Raw genomic sequence first — 24852 nt, forward strand, 5'->3', positions numbered from 1 at the left:
CACCCGCCAGGAGGGAGGAGAGAAGAGGAGGAGGAACAGAGGAGGGCCGTGCAGACCTTCGGGGCAGGGAGCGGGCAGGAACCTGCAGCCGCAGGACCAGTTCCCAGCAGGGATTCCCTCGCCTGCGGGGGCAGCGGTGGCACTGGCTCCCTACTTCGGCAGCCGCCCCATGTAATGTGACACTTGAATCTCCAGGACGACCAACAACAAAAAAGCTAAGGCCGAGACAGCAGCTGGCTGTCAGCAGCCAGGAGCTCCGCTGCGCTGAGCAGAGGCACCCGGGGAGCAGCCGCGGGTCAGGAAAGAGGCGTCCGCAAAGGAAGGAAGAGGTGTGAGCCCCGCTGGAGGGGAGGCCGGAGGAGAGGCACGCGGAGGCTGCTGGGCTCCCCAGCACCTGCGGTTGCCCCCCAACCCCAGCACCTGAGCTCCCAGGTGAGTGGCTCCGCTCACAGATGAGGCGGGGACGAAGGGAAGGGAGCCGCCAGGGTCCCCTGTCTCAAGGGTGGAGGGCCACAATCTACCACAAGCACGGAGAGGAGGGTCCTGGGGGACACGCTTGGTTGTAGTCTCTGGAGAGCCTCCCTTTCGAACTCAGGCTCCCCCTTCTCTTGCTGGGACCCAGCACGGGGCACAGGCCGAGGCTGCAGCCCTCTGCTGGCTTGCTGAGCAGGCAGAGGGGCCTGGAGTGCCTGCTTACTCGGCAAGTTAGTTTAAGCTTTTCCTATTCAGGGGGCTTAAACGAGGGATTTGGCTGGCCTGGCCTAGGGGAGAACCATCGCCTGCCCACTGAGCCTCCCTTTTTCCGGGGATCAAGTCCCTGCTTTCTCCCAGGCAAGGAGGCTCAGGGCAGGGTCTGCCCGGCCACCTCGCACCTCCCAGGATGCGAACCTGTGGCAGCTCTGCCCATCGTGTCCTGGACAAAAGCAGCAGCTGCCGCCTCTCATGGGGGTCTCGGAGTTCTCAGCTCGGAGCTAGGCCCAGGTGCTCCTCCCTGGGCCCACAGAGGTCCCCAGGATCCCCCAGATCTCCCTGAATGCCACGCCAGAAGCAGGAGGGCCCTAAACCCAGGGTGGGGGGGGGGAAGTGAGGCTTGGGGAGGGACTGCCCCGCCCTGTACTTGGCCCTCCGCCGCCATCAGAATGCTGATAGTTCTCGGCGCACTGAGATCAGCTCCCGTGGGCAGGGCCCCGAGAGTCTCGAGCCGAGGCTGGCTGCTTACCCCTCCTGCCTCCCTGTCCTCACGCCAGCGTTACAGTCCCCTTCCCCAACCCCCCAGATGTTCTCCCCAAAGCGAACAAGCTAGTGTCTACTTAGAAAAACAACCACCCAGGTTAAAGTGGAAACCAGGGATCAGTCGACGTGTTCTTGGCTCGGCAGAGGCTGTGGGATCTGGTCTGGGTTGGTGGCTGGGGAGACTAAAAGCCCGGCAGCGATGAGCAGTGATGGCACAGAGGGGACAGACGCCGGGTGAGGGAGGGACGCAGTGATGAGCCCATGGCTACCCCTGCCGGCTCTTATCTGTAAGATGGCCCAGGCAGGCAGGCAGGGATCAGAGTCCCTAGATCCAGAGGACACAGGTGGATGGGGACCCCCAAACACAATCCCTGTGCGGGGACAGAAGGGTGATGCCCAGCTTCTGGGGCTGCAGGAGCAATCAGCGGCAACAGGAAGTGCCTCCTCCTGCCCGGGAAAAGCTAAGGGGCTGGGGAAGCGGGGGCTGCCGAGGGTCCAAGTGTCACTGGACCCCACTGGAAGGCGGGGCCGAGGCAGAAAGCGCGGCGCACAGTGGGCATCTCTGCCTTGCTGGTTAGGCCACCGGACCCCGCAAGACTCCCCCAACCTTCAGTTATGCCTCATTCTAGTCCTTTCTCCAACAAGACATTGCCCAGGGGGCAGGGGTGGCTGAAACCCACCTTGACAAAATAACAGGGCAAGGCAAGAAGCCCTTGGGCCCTGAGCCATCAACACACCCTTATCAGACAGCACACATCCGCTGCCTGGGATCTCCCCACGCAGCTGCATCTGGAGTTGGAGTGTCAGTTCTGCAAAGAGGAAACAGGGACGCTTCAGTACCAAGTGGCAGTTGTCGGGCCGGCAGGCGGCCTGCCTGCTCTGTTGCAAGGTTCTCTGTGCCAGGAGGTGCCACACAAAGGCATGTTTTCTAGTCCCTCCAGCTCTGCCAGCCTTCCCTTCAGCCCAGCTCACCTTCCCCCTCCACTGGCTGCCACTCCAGCCGGGGAGCACCCTCCGAAGGTGTCGAGAAGGGCCATGCAGGCAGCCAGGCCAGGGGAAGCCACCACTTGCTCTGGCTGCTTCTAACCGAGGTGCTACTGAGCACGGGGTTGGGGGAGATCCTCATTCACAGGCAGAAAGTACAGTTTGGGAAGGAGTGTGGTGGAGCTGAGATAGAAAGACTGGAAAAATATATAGAGAATTACCAGTAGCCCCAATGGGCTTCCCTGCCCTCCGCTCTGCAAACCTGGGAAGGTTAAGAAAACAAGAGGCAGCCAGCCCTAGGATGCCCACCCTCCCTGGGCCACAGCTGGGAACACTCAGGGCTCCCTACAACGCAACAGCTGGGGCACAGGCCTCACGGTCACCTGACGATGGCTGGTTATATCGGGCACCAGGCGTCAGGCACCCCTTGGCCTCGCTTTAAATAGCGTGCTGGAAAGCCCGCCTGGGACCTGCTGGAATGTGCCTCCGCCCTCTTAGGAGAACAGGCCCCTCCCAGCCCCCCACAGTCCCCACTAAGGCTCCTCTGCTCAAGGCCAAGCTGGAAATGATAAAACAGCAACTGAAAAGCAAAGGGGGCTTCAGCCTTTGGGGCAGAACAGCCGTGTCCAGCAGCCCCACTCCTGCAGACAGGATGCAGTGAGCAGCCCTGGGGCCAATCCAAGTCCCTAGAGGCCCTGGCTGTCCACGTCCGTGGCCCGCTGGAGTGGACCGACACTCTCCCCAGAGTGGGGCCCGGGTCCCCTGGGCGTGAGTCTGCAGCTTTCAGACTTCCTAACCCCTGGAGGACGGCTGACTTTAAAGGCGAAGCTTCGGATCAACAGGCCCCGCCTTTCCGGCACAGCAGTTCAGCCCGGCCCCACCTTCCCCCTCCCTGCTCTGGAGATCACGCCCCAACTGACCAGGGTCTCCACGCAACCTCTCACTCACAAGCGGAGGCGCGCCCCTCTGCAATCCCTCCTGGGTCTTTGGGCGTGGGGGGCACAGGTGAAAAAGCCCCCCGCCGACCCGCTCGCCTCCGCCTTCTCTGTGAAGGAGTGTCTCTGATGGCTACATTAGGCAGTGCAGGCCCTGGGCCAATCAGGCTGAAAAAGCCAGGCCAAGTAGCCGAAGAGGGGAGGGGAAAGCAGCCCAGCTCCTGAGCCCGGGGCAAGCTCGCCCTCGGCTTCGGTCGGCCCACCGGTCCCTCGGTCCCTCCTCCAGGAATGGGACCAGCGGGCGGGCTCCCGTCCTCCTGGAAACCCGGGGAGCGAGATGCCCGGAGGCCCCAGAACAAGGGAGGGGACCACCTTCCTGTGCACACCTGCTCCACTGGTCAGTGGGAGGAGGTCTGTTTGGTGTGACCTGAGGAGAGGGGTCTTATGCTTGGGAAGGAGTTCACGAGCCTGAGACGGAAAGACTCGCAAGATCTGCCTTTGGTGACAAGTCACAGGAGGTTCTCAAAGAGCAAGTGTGGCCTGGTGAGTGATGAGAGCTGTGTTCCAGACTCCCGTGTGGGGTGGGGCTGATCACGCAGAGCCCTGGTCCCTGTGCTGAGCCCATCGCATGGGCCAGGCCCTCTGTGGGCTGCTCCTGGGCCGACTTATCTTGCCCGTCGAAGAGCAGGCTGCCTGAGACAGGCGCCCACGGAGGGATGGCGGAGGCAGCGCTGCCAGGCCCCACTCCTGCAGTGTGACCGTGAAGTCCCTTCCTCTCTCTGGTCTCAGTGTCCCCATATGCAAAAGAAAGGAGGCAGGAGTGGATGACCCATGGCATTCTAGAATTCTATGCCTCCTAGTACATTGGAAAACTGGGATCCTGATCTCCTTGGCAGCAATGTGCAGGCCCTGGGGTGGGGCATGGGAGAAGCTGGGAGGCTCTAATTTCAGGAGCTCGCCCTTTGACAGGAGACCGTCTAATCCTCCACGGAGCCATCACCTGCCTGCTACCCCCCATCATCACTTAAAACATAGCCCCCCCATCTCCAGCCGGCCCCCCACCACTCTCCTTCACCTCATACACCACAAACATCCCGGGCATGAAGGACACAGACGGAACTCCCCAAAGGTGTTGGAGGAAGGTCACTGACAGCGAATGTGTCGGGGTGTGACAACCCCCAAAGGCCGCCTGGCCTCTGCTGCGCTGGCCGGACCCCGCCCAGAGGGGAATCACATGGGCTGGGTACTCCCGGAGCCCGGCCCTGTGCTCAACCCTCCCAACAGCCTCGAGAGACGGGCACCTCATCTTCATGGAAAACGAGAAAAGGAACAGACTCAGAGAAACGGAGCCACTCCCGTGTCACAAAAGCAGGAAGAAGGCTGGCAGTATTCAAACCCAGGATGATTTGAATGCTATTCTATGGGGGGGGGGGGCACCTGACCCGACGAGGGCAGTTATCCTGTGGGGAAGGAGATGCAGGAGGAATCCGCGCTGGCCGTCCAGGCCCTGGAGGACCGTGAGGCGGAAGGGGGCGGAATTGGCGTGAGTGACCACAGGTGGGACTGACGAGGTCACCAGGAGATCCCATCTTCTAACGATCAGAGCTGCCCAAGAAGGAATGGGCCGGGCTGGGCCGCAGGGGGGCTCCCCACTCGAGCAAAGGCCGCATGCCAGAGGGAGGGCAGGGAGCCAAGTGCGGCGCAGAGGACTGGAGCGGATGACCTTCAAGGCGGCTCTAAGGACGCTACGCTGTGATGGCGGCGCCAGGAGTGACCAGCCTCACAGACCGCAGCCACCTGGGGGCGAATGTGCCTGGCTGAGGGACGAGGCGGAGGTAATGAGAGCTTACAGTCTGGCTCAGGCCCCTGGCCGCCTGCAGCCCTGCCCTGGCTAAGAGCTGCCTCGGGGAACAGGCTGATTCTGGGTTGGCACAGGCTGTCCCTGATCCCTCTCTGAAGAGGCGCTGGCTCCCTCGTGCCCACCAGGGAGGCGGAAGGGGAAAGAAGGTCTGTGGCATAATGTGTTCTGACTCACTGACCCGGCCTGGACCTTCACCTTCGGCCCCTTGGGCACGACAGACAGGAGGAGGCTCTCGGTCCTGGGGCCTGTAGGCTCAGTTGCCCCTCACCTGGGGCCGGGGGCAGGGGGTGTTGGGGGAGGGGGGAGCGGAGGGGACTCTCTTGGTCAGCCAGAGAGGCAGGTCCAAGCCAGCAAGAGAGGGAGGCTAAACGCCCCCTGGGACGCCTGGTCCCATCCTGAGAGAGGACCCCTTGGGGAAAACTAGAAGGACACGGTGTCACCTCCACCTTCTCACAGGAAGACACGGTATGAGTAAAGAAATGAGGCTGGTGGGAGAGGTGGGGGGCCCCAGGGGGGCTCAGACCACTGCCCCCAGTCAGCTCTCAACTACGGTCGACCCCGGCCAGAAGCCCCCATGAGCCTGCTCTCGGAAGAAGCCGACCCTTCTGTCCCCACATATGATGAAAAGCAAGGGTGCCAGGCTGGCATCCTGGAGCCCCATGTCCCCACCAGGGAGGCACTCAGGGGCCGCCAGGGGAGCCATGCCCATCCGAGGCACCCTGGCAACACCTAGGAGTGGTGTCTAAGACAAAGGAGCATACAGTCTCCTTCACGGTCAGCAACCGTGGCTGACCTCGGCCGGCTGGCAGACCCCTCCTGCGGCAGGGTCTCCGGCTCACTGTCATCCCCAGCTTCCCTCGCCCGAGCAGTGCCAGCTAGGTGGGGGCTGAGGGCCACAGCGGAGCGGTAAGCAAGGGGCCCTGCCGGCTCCCTGCCTCCCTCGTGAGCTGTGAGCCACCAGGGCTGTGAGGGGTGAGACCTGACAAACTCGTTCTGCAGGCTGGGGTAGGTGAGAGGGCAGATTCTCTGGAGGCAGCTCCGTGGGGACTCCAGGTCCTCTCCCTGCTCTGCAGCTCAGGAGGAACCCCGGCAGGGACCCGGCACAACATGGCAGCCTCCAACCTTGCGCTGGAGATGCGCTCCATAGGGGAGAGGCTGCTGCACAAGCTGCAGATGCTGCCCCAGGCCGAGCCCGTGGAGATCGTGGCCTTCTCGGTCCTTGTCATTTTCACAGGTAAGCTGGGGCTCCCAGAGTCTCCTCAGCGCCCATGGCTCTTCCTGGCATCCAGGAGAGACGAGACCATGGTACCAGCCACGGGGCTGGCAGAGGTGGCTGGGTGGTCCCCCATACAGAGGAGGAGAAGCAGATGTCCCCTGGGGGGAGCCAGGGGATCCCCCCTAATCCTGACATGCTGCTCTAGGAAACAGGTGTGCTGGGCACCAGGGCCCAGAGGTGCCTCCGGCACCCCAACCCACAGATGGAGGGAGCGAAGCTCTGGGGGCCGGCATGGGGACAGTCACACCTCTTCCCAGACTCTCGGGTATTTCTGACCACTAAGCCAGGGCTTTGGTGAAGGTCCTCCAGGCCCCCAGAGGGGCCTCTTTGGAAGTATGGCGGGCGTTCTTTTCCTCCTCGCCTCTGAGTTTCCGGCGCTCTCTGCTCTCTCCCCCAACCCCCCAGCCACCGTGCTGCTGCTGCTGCTGATGGCCGTCGGCTACTGCTGCTGCCGGTGCTGCCGCCCTAAGCGGGGAGGCAGGAGGGCCCTGGTGGGACCCACGACCCCACCGTGAGGGCCAGGGCGGCGGCCGAGGAGGAGCCGGAGAGGAGACCGCCAAAGCCATGACCCAGGGCATCAGCCTGGCCCTGCAGCCCTCAACCCTCAAGACAAAGATCCACGGGCCCAGCCCTGGCCTAGCCCAGGAACCCAGACACTGACTGAAAGCTGGAGGCTCGTCAAGGAAATAAGGGCTGTGCCGACCACAAAACTCTCACCTGACAGCGAACACAGGGTGCCGAGGAGGACTCGACTGTTTCTAAGACAGAAAACCACCGGGGATTCTGTGCCTACCTGCGCTTTCTAACAAAACAAAGAAGTGGAGTCCCCACACCTGGAGAACAGCCCGCACGTGTGGGGAGCTGGCTCAAGGCTCCCACGCCAAAGAGGAGCAGGCCAATCGGAGAGGGGCTTTGCGCGGCAGCTCCTGTGTCCCAAGCTCCCCCCGAGCACGCACACGTCTGTGTTCCATTCCAGTATTTGCCTGTTTCTTTCCCAGTAAAAGCTTTCTGGTTATGTGTGTCTGTGGTGCCAGACTCCCTGGGCTGGGTTACGTGCATCAGGTGGGCAGCGTGCCAGAATTCCAGGGACATGGCCAGTGACCGTCCCTGCCAGGCCTCTGCTCTCCCTGTGCTCTCGGAAGCTGGAAAAACAAGCAGGCAGGAATGCCACGCGAGAGGGAAGGCTGCGGAACCAGGGGAGGGCTGCGGCGCCGTTCCTGCCGAGCACCAGCTGCTAACAAGCTCCGCCCTCCCCAGACACCTGCTCGGCAGTGGCGGAGGCTGCGTCTGCCCCAGGCAGGTGCCGGGCTCAGGAAAGCCACGCCACGGTCACCACTGCCATTAACCGCAGCCAGCACACCCCGTCCTACCAGGCTCAGGCCACTGGGTCTTCCCAAACTTCTGCAATAAGAAAGGTGAGGCCCCTACTATTGTCCATAACCTGCATCCTGACCGCTCCGTCCTTTCCCCACCGTGTGCCGGACTGTCTGCATTCAAATCCTCACGCTCCCACCCCCGCCAGCTACGAAACCGGAGGTCAGTGACTCAACCTCTTCAAGCCATGTTTCCTCCCCTGTGAAATGGGGCTAATCCTGGTCCCCACCTCCTGGGCTAAGCCTGTGAGGATAAACCGAGATGACCTTGGCACAGTGCTGGGCATATCCTAAGACCTCCACTGATATGAAGCATCATTATCTGCCCCTCTAAATAGGGCGCCAAGCCAGAGCAATGTGGACTCATTTTAAAAACTGGGCCTGCTGACATGCAACACTGCTTGGCCTCTTTCCCTTCAGTTTACTTTCTCTCCCACAGAACTTTCCAGGTAGAGCTACAAAGCCAGGAACGAGGGCAGGGGAGGCAGAGGCTCACGCGGTACCCGCCCCGACACACACATACAACCCTGGTCCGCCGGGGCCATAAAGAAGTCTGCGTTTTTTATACGCCTCTGTCATCTTGGCCTGTGCAGCCCATGCTCTGCCTGCCTTGAGGCAGAGCTCCATCTACTCAGAAAACAGGGAGTGGAGAGGGGATGCCAGCCCTGCCACTCCCCTGCGGCCCCACCATCTCCAGCTGACAGGCAGGCAGGAGAAGCTCTCTCTCTGGTTGGTTTCACTTCCTGGTGCCCAGGGACTTCTCTGACGGGTTTGGTTTGGGTTGAAGACCCAGAGAAGAGTGCTTCCATAGAAAATAAAAGAAATTCAAGAATCTGTCTGTACTCTCTACCACCCCCACCACACCACAAAAGAATGAGACTCGGAAAAATAATGATAACCATAATAATACTTGCAACAATGGTGAGGATAAAGATATAAGTAAAATTCACTGAGGACTCATCCCCGCTCAGGCAGTGTCTTAAGCATTTTGATGCAGATAAATTCATTTAGTCATGATGACAACCTCAATGCCAAATGTACCATTATTATCACCATTTTAAAGATGAGGAAATAGGTAACTTCCCTAAATTTGACCAGCTGAAAAGTGGCAGAGCCAGCCTCTGGGCACCCCCCACCTGGCTCCAGAGCCCCTGCTCACCACACCCGGGGCCCCAGGCCTCCAGCTGTAGTACTGATAAGGCTCTCACTCCATTATCCACCACCTACAATATCAACCCTAGATCCCAAACAGCTGCACCCCAAGCTCTTCTCAAAGTAACCTCCCTATAAGCGGGTGTGCCCTCAGAGTTAAGAGCTGGGGTGGGGCCCAGCTATGTCTCCCACCCAGAAGAAAAACAGAGGGAGGGTGGGAGGATGTGAAGCCCCGCCCTTGCCAGTCCCAGCACCAACAGCTGGCGGGTCCCCAGGAAGCCCTCAGTTCAGGAGAAGCTCCAACGGTGCAGCAGCCTGATCCCCATGTGACTTTTCCTTACGTGAGGTACGTCGGCATCAAGAACATCCTTCCTCAGTGAGGCTGAGGCTGAGCATCTTTTCTAGAAAAGATTCAGGCTCCCTGGTCCAGCTGCCAGGAAGTCGGCAGACCTGGGCACCGACAGGTTGACAGGAGGTTCATTCGCGTTCTCCTCCTCCAGGCCAGGCAGTACTTAACTGCTGACCCCAAATAAGATTCTGTCCCTCCCCTTGGAGGGCTTACGGGGGCACGCTGAGCCCCACCACCAATGGCTCCCCTCCTGAAGCTGTCACGCCAGGTCCCAGGCAGGCTCCAATCCCACTCGGATCAACCAGCCAGATCTGCCCCAGCACAAGAGCAGCCTGACATACTCTGGCTGGTCCTCTGGGGAAGATGGGCATGGAGAGGAGGCAGCAATTCCCCCATCACGGCAGAGAATAAACAGGTACAGCAAGGCAGGTGGTGACCATGGAAGGGGCGGCCATCAGGCCGTCTGAGCCCCAGAGAACATCTGGCTGACTCTGGCCGCCACAGCTCTCTGTTCCCACCACCATGCCACCCTGGAACAAGCTACCAGCAGCGCCTGCCTGCGGTCACTGCCCCAGCGTCCCAGCCGGTCTCTCGACTGTGGTCTCGCGGTCCCTCACGAGGGTTTCACTCTACACCTCAGATCTGTGCAGTTTACTGTACATATGTTACGCCTTATTGGAAACTACAGTAAAGCCACCGGTGCAAGAATCTTATTAGCAAAACTTGGCAGAGCAGACAAAACAGTTTTCTCCTGTTTTCCCAAACATTAACATTTGAAAGCAATCTACAGATAACAATCTTCAATACGACATATTTGCTTGTGGGTAATAACAAATTACAGACCATAAAAAACTGAGGACAGGGTGTTCCCTGGTGGCCTAGTGGTTAGGATTCTGGGCTTCCACTGCCATGCCCTGGGTTCAATACCTGGTCAGAGAACTGAGATCCCTCAAGCCGCACAGCAATAACAAGATAATAATTAAAAAAATAAAAGTTAAAAAAAAAAAACTGAAGACAAATTAATTTTGTCCTTAGGAAAAGTCTCCTCGCTCTCCTTGGGAACCGGCTGCATACCCTGGAACACTGTCTCCTCATTCTAACTCCTACGTCGGCTTCCCATCTCAACTTCAACATCGCTCCTCCCAGGGGAGTCTCCTCAGGCCCCAGGCCAGACTATGCCATGGACACCAACAGCATTCTCTACCTCTTCCCATCACATCATTCCCTTCGTGGTGATCATTTCAGAAGGATTTTCCGATCAGGGCCAGAAGTTAATTGAAAAAGTCAATTAAAGCAACGTTTGTGTACCCGAGATGTACGTTCTCTACACCTCTCATTTGAAATGGAAACATACAGACGCACATTCCTTGGTCAATCTTTTTGATGCAGGGCCGAGGTCTTTTCTCCAAGTGTGGGTTTGCCGACCAGAGTTCCTGAATTGTCTATTTGCTAATTTTGATTTCTTTAAGGCGGAATAAGAACTTGAAGACATCTGCAAGGAAACCTGAGTGTGAAATACTTCTGCATTTTTAGGAAATGTTTACAGTTGTCCTGTCCACATCTATTTTTGACAGGAACAGCTGGGTCCAAACCCCAAAGCAGTAACTTCTTAGCTGTGTGACCCTGGGTAGTTATTTAACCTCTCTGTGCCTGTTCCCCAGTTGTAAAACTGGGGTTTCAGCTATTATCACCACTTCATTTTTAGGTAATGTTAAGTGCAATTACGTAATTACAAGTACAACTGCCACAAAACAGGTTTGGGAACAAGCAGCTGACGCTTAATAAGCATCCAACTAAGCTAATGGAGCAGAAGTCCGAGGGTGTGCTGAGACCAGCCTGCTGGCTCTGAGCATTCAGCAGGCCAAGGGCATTAGTCAGAGTGTTTTACAGAAGGAAATGCGAAGCGGCAGGTAAGCCAAGGTCGATTAAGCCAGGATAGTTAAGGACTTCAAGGAACTTGCCCATCATCTCCTCCAGCCCCGGCTGCATGTCAGAATCACACGATGATGGCTTCCCTGGTGCTGCAGTGGTTAAGAATCCACCTGCCAATGCAGGTGGATTCTCAAACACATGTTTGAGCCCTGGTCCAGGAAGATCCCACATGCCACGGAGCAACTAAGCCGTGCACCACAACTACTGAGCCTGAGCTCTAGAGCCTGCGAGCCACAGCTACTGAGCCTGCCTATCACAACTGCCGAAGCCTGCGTGCCTAAAGCCCGCACTCCACAACAAGAGAAGCCACCGCAATGAGAAAGCCGCGCACCGCAACGAAGTGTAGCTCCCACTCACCACTAGAGAAAGCCCGCGTGCAGCAACAAAGACCCAACGCAGCCAAAAATTAAAATAATAAATTAAATAAATTTTAAAAAACCCCCACTAAATTGAAAAAAAAAAAGGAGAATCACCCAACAAGGTTTACCAAGCACAGGGCTCTGACACGCCCAGAGGCTGATCTCTGTGCTACCAGGTGGGGCCTGGGCACCGGCGTTCAGAAAAGCTCCCGGATGATTGGAACAGGCAGGGTTGAGGACCAGTACCCTATAATGTAACCCCTGGGAGGGCAGGGCCTGCCTCTCTCGCTCACGACTGGACACGCAGCACCTGGCGCAGTTCTTGGCCACCATGGGCACTCGACTCCCGTCTTTCAAGGATGGAATGGCAGCCACCAGGTTCCACGAGAAGGGACACAGGCCCCACTCCTGCTTCCCGGCTGCCTCATCACACCAGGGGGTGGGAAGCCACACGAAGCAGCTGCGGCCGGGCCTAAGCGGCACACAAAGACACCAAGGGGGAAGCTGGGCCTCCACAGGAGCCTGGGGCCTCAATGGTGATAAACACCCACATGCTGGTTCCAGGAGGTGCCAGCTGGAGCTGTGGTTAATCATCAACCCGGCGCCACAGGAAGTGAGCGGCCATGCATGGCAGCCCCAGCCCTGGGGCCTCCCGAGCTCTGGGCAGGTCCTTTCAGTAGACGGGTCATCCGGACTGAGAGGAGGGGCAGGACCCAGCCACAGGTGAGGTGGACGGGAGGCCTGGGGCAAGGGCCCCGGATCCAGTCTCTTCCCCCACCCACCCCAAGTCTGACCTCTCTCAGCCAGGACACCTCAACCCACGCCCGTGAGCAGCCCCCCAAAACAGCATCACAAAAGGGCAGAACGCGGCGGAGGGGGTAAGTGTGAAAGGCTGAAAGAGAACGCGGTTGCTAGGCAATGGGCCCTAGCCCACCTTTGTTTGCTCTGGTGACAGCAAGCAGGTCTGGTCAGGGGCAGTCAGCAATGCGGCCACCTTTTCCTCCCACGAGTTGCTTCTCTGAGTCACAGTGCAGCTCTGGTCACCTGGTGGCTTCTTCAGCTCAGGCCCCCAAGGCGTGGGGCCTGAAGGATTACCCTGACCTGCCTGCCCTCGCTTAGGACACAGGAGTACAAACAGCAGACCCCGGTAATGGCTCCTTCCTTCTCCGCCTTTACTCCCTTCAACTGGCTACAGACTCACAGCCTGCCCATCTCAGCTGTGTTTCAAGATTAGTTAGTCCTTCTGTTTTCACCTGCCTCTAAGGAAGCCTACAGAGGCCTCAGCTTGAGACCATCCACTCCTGGGCTCCTGTGCTGATCTCTCAAAATGCTTCCCAAATGTTTGGCAACCGAGGCAGGAAACCCAGGAAGGGTCTAGAGCGCTGCTTTTTAGATCCTGGCTGAGCAGTTCTCAGGGATGGGAGAGAAAGTCCTGCTCACAGCAGGGCTGTTCAGGAAAGGACTGGAGAAGACAGAGGCAGCCTCCAGGAAGAACTCAAGGGACCCCCCTCTCTTGGTGCCAGTCCCTGCTTTTGCTTCTGTGGAGGAAGAAAGCCCATTTGTTGCTTGCTGGAGGCACTGAGCCCAATGACCCACCATCCCTTCAATGCCTGCTAGCTACAGAGGTGGCCGCTGTTCTCTGAGATCGCACCAGAGGGTGAAGTTGGGGGCAGGGAGTAGCACCTGGGACAGGGCCTTGGAGAAGCCCCTGCACTCAGGGCCTCTGTCCCCACTTTTCCAGGTTCACATGGACAGACTACTAACAAAACGCACCTGGAAGGATGAGTTCTGGCAGAACCCCTTCGACCAGGGGGGCCTGGTAGTGATCTGCTTGTTCATCATTACGGTCCTGTTTCTCATCTTGTTTGCTATTGTGTTTGGTTCACTCCCCGCACTCGATAGGGTCAACGAGTGTGAAGAGTCGTGACCTGACTTTCTGTGGGCCAAGAAGGGGGCCACTGTTATACACTCTCAAAACGCCATGTACCTTTTCTCCAAAGCCCTTCTAACAGTCTGGAATTATACATTTTTCATGTGATTATCTGATAAGTGCCTGTCTTCCCCACTGGTCCAAGCAACAAAAAGCAGGGGCTGGGTCTCTTTCTGTTCCCAATTGTACCCCCTTTTCTGATGTGCCCTCGCACAGAGTCAGTATCAATCAATATTTGCTGGTTGAATAAATGAATGAATGAACGAATGAGCAAATGAATGGATAAACAGAGGGATGCTGGGCCATTGGCTCCCCCAGCCTGGAGACCCCAGGAGTTGACAGAGCCCAGTACAATCTAGGCCTAAACCAAAGCTGTTTTTCCCATCTCAGGGTCCAGAGGCCTCTAGGCTGGAGGAAGGTTGCTTTGAACCTAATTACTGTTCCTTTTACACGCAAAGGTAAATTTGGCCCTGTCATAAATAATCAAATGCATTTCACGGCCACGCTCAGAGAAAGTAGCTGCACGCAAAGAAGAGAGGAAGCCATCTGGACGCCCCACGCTGGCCTCATTCATGTGACCCAAGTGTCTTTTCTCTTGGTCCCAGAGATGCCCAGGTATCCCTCACAGGGTCCCCCAGCCCCCATGCACCCCAGACCCTACAACACAGCCCTTGTAGAAATGTCCCCGCCTCTGCCGAAGCCATCAAGCAGGCCTGTCCCTCGCTGCCAAGTGCCCTCCCTTTGCAAATAGCTGCTTCAACGTCAACCTCAAACCAGGCTATTCTCAGAAAAAGGGCAAGTATCTGGTGAGGAAGGGGCTTTGCCTTCGTGTTATATACCATTTATGCAATGAAGAAACATTCCTTTCTACTCAAAGAGCAATTTCAAATCCAGCCATACCAGCTGTGTTCACTCCGTCCCAGGGTCTGGAAGTCCTGGAATCTGACGCCCTCATGTGTAGCAAATGAGATAGAAGAGATGAGGCTGCACACGGGGCAACAGGAGGCCCACTGATGCCCAGACCCTTGACACTCTAACAGGTCCCAGGTCTCTGGTATGAGACAGAAAGCAGAGGGCCCTGGGAGGACCTGTCCTCTTGCCTGGTGAGTTGCTGCAGCCCAGAGGGATACGGCAGAGCTAAGCTTCCAGACAGCTCCACAGAGCCTCATACTCACCCCAAACAAGAGTCCAGCCAGGGTGACTCCAAGCAGAGGGGACTCTGACAACTAGCAAGGACACTGAGCCCTTTCATGACAAGCGCTTTACTCAAGGAACCAAAGAAGGCCTAATTTAGCAACTCACTATGTTAGTGCCTGAAAAGGGCTCTGGTTGCAATGGCTGTGGGCAAGGGTGCCAACCACCTCTGCTGGGCGTGGTCTTGCCACAGAGGCCAAATGAGACATGGCAGCTTAGAGAAGCAAGTAGCTTCAGCCTAGGAGCCACAGACTTGGTGAACAGGAGGGGGTGGGACTCAGAACACATGGCCCAAATAAGTGCCTCTCTGGTTTCCAGAAGAAAGCCCCAAACATCTGGTGGGCACCACCAGTACCATGCACCTAATCAACTCCATGCTTCAAGAATCCAGTCTTACAAAAACCAAGATGGCATGTGTGTATGAAAATGTGCTATCACTGCAAACTGGGAAATGGGGGATTAGTGGCATCCACGAAGGATCTTAGTTCCCCGACTAGGGATTGAACCCCGGCCCTCGGCAGTGAAAGCACCGAGTCCTAACCACTGGACCGCCAGGGAACTCCCAACCACGACCTCTCTGGACAGTGGTCTGTTCATCTCTTAAGTCTGAAGCAATCAATTCTGCCTCATCTACCTTACAGGGTTGTCCAACGAGATCTGACCAGTGAGAGCAGAGGAATCAAACAGGTTTTTCGAGCAAAGGGCTACACAAATGCAAGTGCTCCCAGCTTGTCCAGAATGCTCTGGATGCCCCTCATACAGTGCGCCCACAGCTGCTCGTGCCCAGGGCTCTCCCGGCCACAGTCTGCCTGTTGCTGAGCAGCTATCAGGCTCTTTCATGGCCCCCACCGCCAGCAGATTCAGATCAAATAGATAAGTGGGTTCCAAGTAGGCAGGCTGGTGTTATGTTAGAAAAGTTGGTTTCTCTCCAAGCACATTACCGCCCCTGCCCTCCCAAGACATAAACTGGGCCACACGTCTCTGCTTGGGTCTGGGATGAGAGTGACTACTTCACAAGTGAAGCAGTGGTACAGCGCAGTGGCACATTATCACCACAATGCCAATGGCTCAGAACTGGTCACATCTCTCGGAACTGAGTCACCCAGGGTGCCAGCCACTCCAGAAGTGGGTGGAGTGGGATGGGTGGATGACCACCCAAAATACTCAACGAATCCTCACAGTGCCAGAGTTTCTGGGGCCTTCCACAGAAAGGTGGGAGGGTACCAACTTCCATGCTCCGACAGGAAATATTCCCACACGATGGCTTTCAGCAGGCAGGGGTCCCTTGGTGGCCCAAGAACTGTCCTATGTTAGCTTGTTAACTAGCAGTGCTGGGAGAGGAAAAGATCTCACTAACACTTGTTTCCACACACAAGATAAGTCACTCACCCCGATTCTTCACAGAAGGCCACCAGGGCATCAAAGGCCAAGACAGCAGCTTTATCGGATGCTTTGTTCCCTCTCTTTTCCTGGAGACAAGAAACGACCATTCAGTAAAAGTCTTACATAGTTGGACTACAAATGTAGTAGCCCAACAAATGGTGAGAGAGAAAAATATCAAATGACACTAATAAAGCCATTCACAAAACAGAGTCCCCACACCTGACCATGCATCGGAATCACCTGGGTAACTTTAAAAGACCTGCGGCCCAATTCAGCAAGACTACTGAATTGAACTTTCTGAACCTGGAGCTCCAGGGAGTTTATATTTTCAAAAAGCTGCTCAGGTGATTCTCATGCAAAGGGCCCGGGGAATGGCATTTGGGAATCACTGTATAATATGACCTAATTTAATAGGGGTTAAATACATACACGAGTGTGTGAAGGAACATACTAACCTCTGTATGTGTGGAAGGACATACACTAAACGTTGACAGTCATTACTTCTGAGTGTTGGGATTATACGTTATTTGCCTTTTGGTACATGGCTATTTGTTAAATTTTCCTTTTAAAAAACTGTGAAGGGACTTCCCTGGCAGTCCAGTGGTTAAGACTTCGCCTTCCAATGCAGGGGTTGTGGGTTCGATCCCTGGTCGGGGAGCTAAGATCCCACATGCCTCGCAACCAAAACAGCAAAACGTAAAACAGAAGCAATATTGTAACAAATTCAATAAAGACTTTAAAAATGGTCCACATCAAAAAAAAAATCTTAAAAAAAAATTGTGAAAAAGTTTAAAATACAGAAGAGCCAAGAAAATATAGCAGACACTAATACCCAAGACATTCTCTATTCTTTCTGCTTCCGGAAGTTGAATGGCTCCCATCTCCCAACCACACAAATCCACGTACTTCCTCTACTTCCATTCTCCCAATATATTTATATCACGATTTCTTATTACATCACAATTTCCCTTAAGGTGATTCTTCAGAGCTAACCACTTGATTATATTTTTACTATTTCCCATGATCACATATCCTTCGACAACGTTGTTTCTCCTGAAATTAGCAGCTGACCTGTTTTTTCATTTCCTTAGATTTCAGTGCATCACGAATACCCCCCCAAATGTTCTGATGTAATGAAAAATTCACTTCAGGAAGCGGGGGCCAATGATGGCAAGGTCCACTTCTATCTTTGGAAACGTCCTTCCTGGTGCCTTCCATCCCCATGTTCCACCTGGGCCTCTGCTCTCCAGACCTGGTGCACAGCCGAGACTACCCTTCACTCTCGTCCTAGGACACTCCCTTTGTCTCGCTCCTGGGTCAGGTCTCCATCTCCCTTTCCTAGTTGACAGCCTCTGCAGTGGAGAACATCCTTTAGTAGCTTCTCCAAAGGAGAAAGTTTCTTAAAATCGTCTGTCTGAAAATGTCTTTATCCTACTTTCACACTAACTGATTGGCTGGGTAGGAAATTCTAGATGGGATGGTTTATTTAGCATTTGGAAGCACTGTTTCTCGTTTCGAATATTACAATGGTGAAAACTGGTGCTCTTTGGACTCCCCGTCCTCCATGTAACACCTCTCTGGAAGCTTTCTGGATCATCTCTTTTTTATTTATTTTTTATTAAAATTTTTTTTTCCACTGCATTGGGTCTTCATTGCCATGCACAGGCTTTCTCAAGTTGCAGTGAGTGGGGGCTACTCTTCATTGCAGTGCACGGGCTTTTCATTGCGGTGGCTTCTCTTGTTGCAGAGCACAGGCTCCAGGCACATGGGCTTCAGTAGCTGTGGCACGCGGGCTCAGTAGCTGTGGCACACGGGCTTAGTCACTCTGAGGCATGTGGGATCTTCCCGGACCAGAGCTTGAACCCGTGTCCTCTGCATTGGCAGGTGGATTCTTAACCACTGTGCCACCAGGGAAGCCCCTGGATCATCTCTTTATCTCAAATGATCTCAAATGTCTCAATGATGAGCCCAGTGTGAGTTCTTGTAATTCACTGTGTTAGTAAGTTTTAAATAAATACCTTATACCTAGGCACCTTACCGAAATCTTTTCCTTGTCTAATTTGAACTTCAGACAAGTTAATCACACTCCCTTAGGTCATGGCAAACTATCATCCTTGGTCCTCGCAAGACTCTTCATTCCCAATCGCTACTTGCATCCACCTTCTCTCCCGTCATTCAAATTTATTCATTTATTCAATAAACACTTATTAAGCACTAAACTACATTCCAGCACTGAGCTAGGCATTAATTACAGCTACACAGGAAAGGTTCCTGCTGTCATGGAACTTACATTTCAATATAGCAAACCTATAAAGTGAAACAGTAATAAATATGATTTTTATAAAAAGGAAGATACGAGACTTCCTGGGCCCCCAGCTATGCCTATTACCCTATGGGGAGTATTTACTATCATTTCTTCTTCACTCCCTATTGCTAGATATTTAGTTTGTTTCCGATTTTCTGTCCTCATGATCAATTCTACCATTCAAGCCCTTGAGCACATAAGGGCACACTGCCACTTTTATTTACGTATTTATTTTTGGCTGCATTTTTTGGTCTTCTTTGCTGTATGCAGGCTTTCTCGAGTTGCAGCGAGCGGGGGCTACTCTTCATTGCAGTGCGTGGGCTTCCCTTGTTGCGGAGCACAGGCTCTAGGGTGCGTGGGCTCAGTAGCTGTGGCACACGGGCTTAGTTACTCCGTGGCATGTGGGATCTACCCAGACCAGGGACTGAACCCACGTCCCCTGCATTGGCAGGCTGATTCTTAACCACTGCACCCCCAGGCAAGTCCCCACTGCCACTCTTATTTCAGGTGATTTGGTTCCAGAAATAGGATATCTAGGTCAAAGGGTATCTGCATTTTAAAATTTAAATAGATATTGCTAGATTGCTTCCCCACAAAAGACTGTAACACTGCATTTTTCTCTTGGCGAAGTGCAGGCACTCTTTCCTTCACGTGCCCACTAGCAACAGGAGTTTGAGCTCTTTTACACACGTGTCAAATCATTTTACTTTAATTTGCATTTACCTGATTACTACCTAATTTGAACATCTTTAGACGAGCCATTTGGATGAGCTTTTCTGGGAACTTTCCTTTCATATCCTTTGTTTTTCTTGTCAGTTGGTGAAAACTCTCTATTTATTCTCAACTTCAACCTTTTGTTTGCGTTTTATATTAAATATTTTTCCAGATCTACAGTCTATTTGTTTACGGTATCTTTCACCACGTATATTTTTTCCATAGGTTCAGGATTTATAGAAACTTAAGATTTTTTATATATTCAAATATTTGTTTTTTTAAAAGACAGCATTCTGGATTTTTAATTTTCATTACAAAAATATCTTCACCATATCTCCAGCCCTAGGTGGCACACTGGACTAAATTTTGTTTAGTTTTTACATGAGGTCCTTAATCTGTCTTTTATATAAGGTGTCAAATGGGGCACTTTTATTTTATTCCTGCTGTGTCAGCACCAGCTATTAGACAATTCATTCTTTTCCCATTAAACTGAATTATCAGCTTCATCAATATTAAACGATGTATTCTAGGACCTTTTTTTTTTTTGGTTTGTTTGTTCTTTGAATTTATTTTTTATACAGCAGGTTCTTATCTATTTTATACATATTAGTGTATACGTGTCAATCCCAATCTCCCAATTCATCCCACCACCATCCCCTCTGCCACCTTCCCCCCTTGGTGTCCATATGTTTGTTCTCTACATCTGTGTCTCTATTTCTGCCTTGCACACCAGTTCATCTGTACCATTTTTATAATAAATCGGTGTTGAATTTTGTCAAAAGCTTTTTCTGCATCTATTGAAATGATCATATGGTTATTCTTCAGTTTGTTAATAAGGTGTATCACATTGATTGCTTTGCGTATATTGAAGAATCCTTGCATCCCTGAGATAAATCGCACTTGATCATGGTGTATGATTCTTTTAATGTGTTGCTGGATTCTGTTTGCTAGTATTTTGTTGAGAATTTTTGCATCTATGTTCATCAGTGATGCTGGTCTGTAATTTTCTTCTTTTGTGACATCTTTGTCTGGTTTTGGTATCAGGGTGATGGTGGCCTTGTAGAATGAGTTTGGGAGTGTTCCTCTGTAATTTTTGGGAAGAGTTTGAGAAGGATGGGTGCTAGCTCTTCTCTAAATGTTTGATAGAATTCACCTGTGAAGCCATCCAGTCCTGGACTTTTGTTTGTGGGAAGATTTGTGTTGCTGTTGTTGGAAGATTTTTAATCACAGTTTCAATTTTATTACTTGTGCTTGGTCTGTTCATATTTTCTATTTCTTCCTGGTTCAGTCTTGGAAGCTTATACCTTTCCAAGAATTTGTCCATTTCTTCCAGGTTGTCCATTTTATTGGCATAGAGTTGTAGTAGTCTCTTATGATGCTTTGTATTTCTGCAGTGTCCATTGTAAATTCTCCTTTCTTATTCTAATTTTATCGATTTGAGTCCTCTCCCTCTTTTTCTTGAAGAGTGTGGCTAAAGGTTTATCAATTTTGTTTATCTTCTCAAAAAACCAGCTTTTATTTTTATTTTTTAATTTATTTATTTATTGGCTGTGTTGGGTCTTTCACTGCTGCAAGCGGGCTTTCTCTAGTTGCGGTGAGCGCGGGCTACCCTTCGCTGCAATGCACGGGCTTCTCATTGTGGTGGCTCCTCTCGTTGTGGAGCATGGCTCTTGGCATGCGGGCTTCAGTAGTTGCAGCACACAGGCTCAGTAGTTGTGGCGCACGGGCTTAGTTGCTCCGCAGCACGTGGGATCTTCCTGGACCAGGGCTCGAACCCGTGTCCCCTGCATTGGCAGGCAGATTCCTAACCATTGCGCCACCAGGGAAGCCCCAGCTTTTAGTTTTATTGATCTTTGCTACTGTTTTCTTTGTTTCTATTTCATTTATTTCTGCTCTGATCTTTTGATTTCTTTTCTCCTACTAACTTTGGGTTTTGTTTGTTCCTCTTTCTCTATTTACTTTAGGTGTAAGGTTAGACTGTTTATTTGAGATTTTTCTTGTTTCTTGAGGGAGGACTGTATTGCTATAAACTTCCCTCTTAGAACTGCTTTTGCTGCGTCCCATAGTTTTTTGTTTTTTTTTTTTTTTGCGGTACGCAGGCGTCTCACTGTTGTGGCCTCTCCCGTTGCGGAGCACAGGCTCCGAACGCGCAGGCTCGGCGGCCATGGCTCACGGGCCCAGCCGCTCCGCAGCATGTGGGATCCTCCCGGACCGGGGCGTGAACCCGTGTCCCCTGCATCGGCAGGCAGACTCCCAACCACTGTGCCACCAGGGAAGCTCCCCCATAGGTTTTTGATCATCGTGTTTTCGTTGTCATTTGTTTCTAGGTATTTTCTGATTTCCTCTTTGACTTCTTCAGTGATCTCTTGGTTATTTAGTGACATATTATTTAGCCTCCATGTGTTTGTGTTTTTTACGTTTTTTTTCCCCTGTAACTGATTTCTAATCTCATAGTGTTGTGGTCAGAAAAGATGCTTGATATGATTTCAATTTTCTTAAATTTACCGAGGCTTGATTTGTGACCCAAGATGTGATCTATCTTGGAGAATGTTCTGTGTGCACTTGAGAAGAAAGTGTAATCTGCTGCTTTCAGATGGAATGTCCTATAAATATCAATTAAATCTATCTGGTCTATTGTGTCACTTAAAGGTTGTGTTTCCTCATTAATTTTCTGTCTGGATGATCTGTCCACTGGTGTAAGTGAGGTGTTAAAGTCCCCCACTATTATTGTGTTACTGTCAATTTCCTCTTTTACAGCTGTTAGCATTTGCCTTATGAATTGAGGTGCTCCTATGTTGGGTACATATACCTTGATCATTATGCAGCGTCCTTCCTTGTCTCTTGTAACATTCTTTAAAGTCTACTTTATCTAATATGAGTATTGGTACTCCAGCTTTCTTTTGATTTCCATTTGCATGGAATATCTTTTTCCATCCCCTCACTTTCAGTCTGTATGTGTCCCTAGGTCTGAAGTGGGTCTCTTGTAGACAGCATATATATGGGTTTTGTTTCTGTATCCATTCAGCAAGCCTGTGTCTTTTGTTGGAGCATTTAACCCGTTGACATTTAAGGTAATTATCGATATGTATGTTCCTATTACCATTTTCTTAATTGTTTTGGGTTTGTTTTTGTAGGTCCTTTTCTTCTCTTGTGTTTCCCACTTAGAGAAGTTCCTTTAGCATTTGTTGTAGAGCTGGTTTGGTAGTGCTGAATTCTCTTAGCTTTTGCTTGTCTGTAAAGCTTTTGATTTCTCCATCGAACCTGAATGAGATCCTTGCTGGGTAGAGTAATCTTGGTTGTAGGTTCTTCCCTTTCATTACTTTAAATATATCGTGCCACTCCCTTCTGGCTTGTAGAGTTTCTGCTGAGAAATCAGCTGTTAACCTTATGGGAGTTCCCTTGTATGTTATTTGTTGTTTTCTCTAGGACTTATTAATTCTCTCTTATTAATTCTCTCATCTGTTCCAATGACTGTTACTGTATTACATGGATTTGATCGGGGTAGCAGCACAGCATATTCTGATGCTGGGTTAAGCACACCCCTTTCATCATTCTCCTTTTTCATACTTTTCCTGGCTGTTCTTGAGCACTTATTCTTGCACATAAATTCTAAGATTCTACTTCCCAATAGAAGTCTTTTGGGATTTCAATTGGGACTTCATGAAATATTTATATTAACTTTGAGGAGAAAAGACAGTTTTAAGTCTTCTCAATCACTTTTGTATCTGTACAGAGTTTGTTTTCTTTCAATGAGGTTTTAGTTTTCTCATCTAAATCAGTGGCTCTCATCCCTGGCTGCATATTAACATCAACTGGGGAGGTTTTAAAAAAATTCTCTTGATAAGAACCTGTAACATTTACTTCTAGGTATTTTATAAGTTTTATTCTTGCAAATTAAACATGTTTTCATTTCTATTCCTAGGTATTTACAGTAATGTTTCTCTTATGTTCAGCCATCTTGCCAAGTTTTCTTATGAATCCTAGTAGATTTCTAGTAGAGTCTTTGGGGTTTCCTAGGCAGACATTTGTTAAAATTTCTTTCTGCTGGTGTCTTTTCTCCTTGTCCCTGTGAGTTTATATACTTTTCATCCTTTTATCGTCCTTTTGGTGGGGATCAGGAATAAGCCCTTGTGTTCAATCTTTCTTATAAGGAAAAGTCGATGTGCATCCTTTTGCAACGTCACACATTGTGTTTTGGGGGGGTTTAATCCATGTTGATTCATGTAGAGTTACTGCTTCATTTTTAACTGCTCTGGACCATTCCACTGTGTGACTAGCCCACTGTTTACTTACCCCACACCCCACAGAGGAAGAGTTTTATTTCCCCACTGTGTTGCTGCAGCCAACATCCCTGTATACCCTCATACAGTCCATCATGTGCACTGACACCCTGTCTACCTAGATGTGGAACTGCTGAGTCGCAGTGCACCAGGCCCCTCCACGTACACGTGTCACCTCGTCTCTTCAAAGAAGCCGTTCTAGCTTATAATCCTGACCATGTCATGAGCTGCCCTCTCCCCACATCCTTGCCAACAGTGACTATGAAGATGTTTTACACTTTGGCCAGTCTGATGGGTATAAAATGATAGCTTGTCACCTGATTTGCATTTCTCTGATTCCTAAGTGAGACTGAGCATCTCTTTGTATGTTTTTTTTTCTCTTTGTATGTTTATTAGATATTCTGGCTTCCTCTTCTGTGAAATCCATCCTTTTTGCTATGTTGCTGTTTGCCTTTTACTGTTTTACCTGCAGGAGTTCTATACAACCAGCCAATGATGTCTATCATGATGAAATCCCCAAATGGCTCATTTTTTCACTTTGTTTATGGTGTCTGTCACTATAAAGAAAATTTTAGCTCGAATTTAGTCAAACAGATCAAGTCTTCTTTGATGATTTCTGCTTTTAAAAATCTTGACATAGGGACTTCCCTGGTGGTCCAGTGGGTAAGACTCTGTGCTTCCAATGCAGGGGGCCCAGGTTCGATCCCTGGTCAGGGAACTAGATCCTGCACACATGCCACAACTAAGAGCTCACATGCCGCAATGAAGATTCCACATGCTGCAACCAAGACCGGTGCAGCCAAAATAAATAAATTAATTTAAAAAAAAATATCTTGACATACTCTTCCCTTCCTCAAGGCCATGAAATATTTTCTCCCCAGTTTTACAGTTTTTTTTTTTTTTTTTTTTGCGGTACGCGGGCCTCTCACTGTTGCGGCCTCTCCCGTTGCGGAGCACAGGCTCCGGACGCGCAGGCTCAGCAGCCATGGCTCACAGGCTCAGCCGCTCCGCGGCATGTGGGATCTTCCCGGACCGGGCACGAACCCGCGTCCCCCGCATCGGCAGGCAGACTCTCAGCCACTGCGCCACCAGGGAAGCCCAGTTTTACAGTTTTTTGAGGTCTTTAATCCACCTGTAATTCATATGTATATGGCATGGGAGGTAGTGTTCTATTTTATCTTTTTCTAGAATAAATTATTCAACAGTTCGTCATTTTCCTGTTGATTTCTAATGCCACCTATCATACACCAAGTTCTGTTATATTCCTGAGTCTGTGTCTAGGTTCTCTACAAAGAATATGCAACCAGTTTTTAAAAAAGGCTAAAATCAAAGAACTTACAACAATATGGAAAGTGCTTATGTAACAATGCTAATTTAAAACAAGGCAGGATTGATCTTGACTATGTAAAATAACACACACACAACAGACTGTACGAAGATCAATTAAGTATAAAGAAAAAAGTCTAACCTAGTTATAAGCTATCCACCAACACCCCATTCCCCACCTTGCTGTACCTTCTAGCCTCAGGAGCAGCCCTCCAGATTACAGAATCTCCATCTGGGTTCAGAAATTGCAGAGCGGTGGGTTCGGA

General features: G+C 51.5%; 2 protein-coding genes across 4 annotated transcripts in view; one reads left to right on the forward strand and one right to left on the reverse strand.

Annotated features, from left to right (window-relative positions):
• The window catches only part of RECQL5 (RecQ like helicase 5), a 37810-nt gene that overhangs the window by 6538 nt on the left and 6420 nt on the right, over window positions 1–24852 (reverse strand). For both annotated transcript variants that reach the window (XM_082679117.1, XM_082679116.1), the window contains exon 7: window positions 15968–16047. In XM_082679117.1, the coding sequence (XP_082535243.1) occupies window positions 15968–16047 (80 nt within the window). The remainder of the gene's footprint in view (window positions 1–15967; window positions 16048–24852) is intronic.
• SMIM5 (small integral membrane protein 5) lies at window positions 236–7281 on the forward strand. Of its 2 annotated transcripts, none has more exons than XM_082678870.1 (3): window positions 236–432; window positions 6013–6247; window positions 6695–7281. In XM_082678870.1, exons 2-3 carry the CDS (start codon window positions 6121–6123, stop codon window positions 6802–6804), a joined length of 237 nt encoding a protein of 78 aa, XP_082534996.1. In that variant the 5' UTR covers window positions 236–432; window positions 6013–6120; the 3' UTR covers window positions 6805–7281. The 2 variants fall into 2 exon arrangements, with proteins under 2 accessions (XP_082534996.1, XP_082534995.1); XM_082678869.1 differs by lacking the exon at window positions 236–432 and adding an exon at window positions 4782–4987.

The sequence above is a fragment of the Grampus griseus genome (assembly GCF_964374135.1).
Source record: "Grampus griseus genome assembly, chromosome: 20".
NCBI lineage: Eukaryota > Metazoa > Chordata > Mammalia > Artiodactyla > Delphinidae > Grampus > Grampus griseus.

Excerpts from the sequence above, each read along its gene's own strand:
- SMIM5 (XM_082678869.1), top strand. The coding sequence starts at position 4,871 with ATGACCTTCAAGGCGGCTCTAAGGACGCTACGCTGTGATGGCGGCGCC. Across the intron at positions 4,988-6,012 it reads GGCTGAGGGACGAGGCGGAG|GCTGGGGTAGGTGAGAGGGC; the intron begins GTAATGAGAGCT and ends CTCGTTCTGCAG. Across the intron at positions 6,248-6,694 it reads GGTCCTTGTCATTTTCACAG|CCACCGTGCTGCTGCTGCTG; the intron begins GTAAGCTGGGGC and ends CCAACCCCCCAG.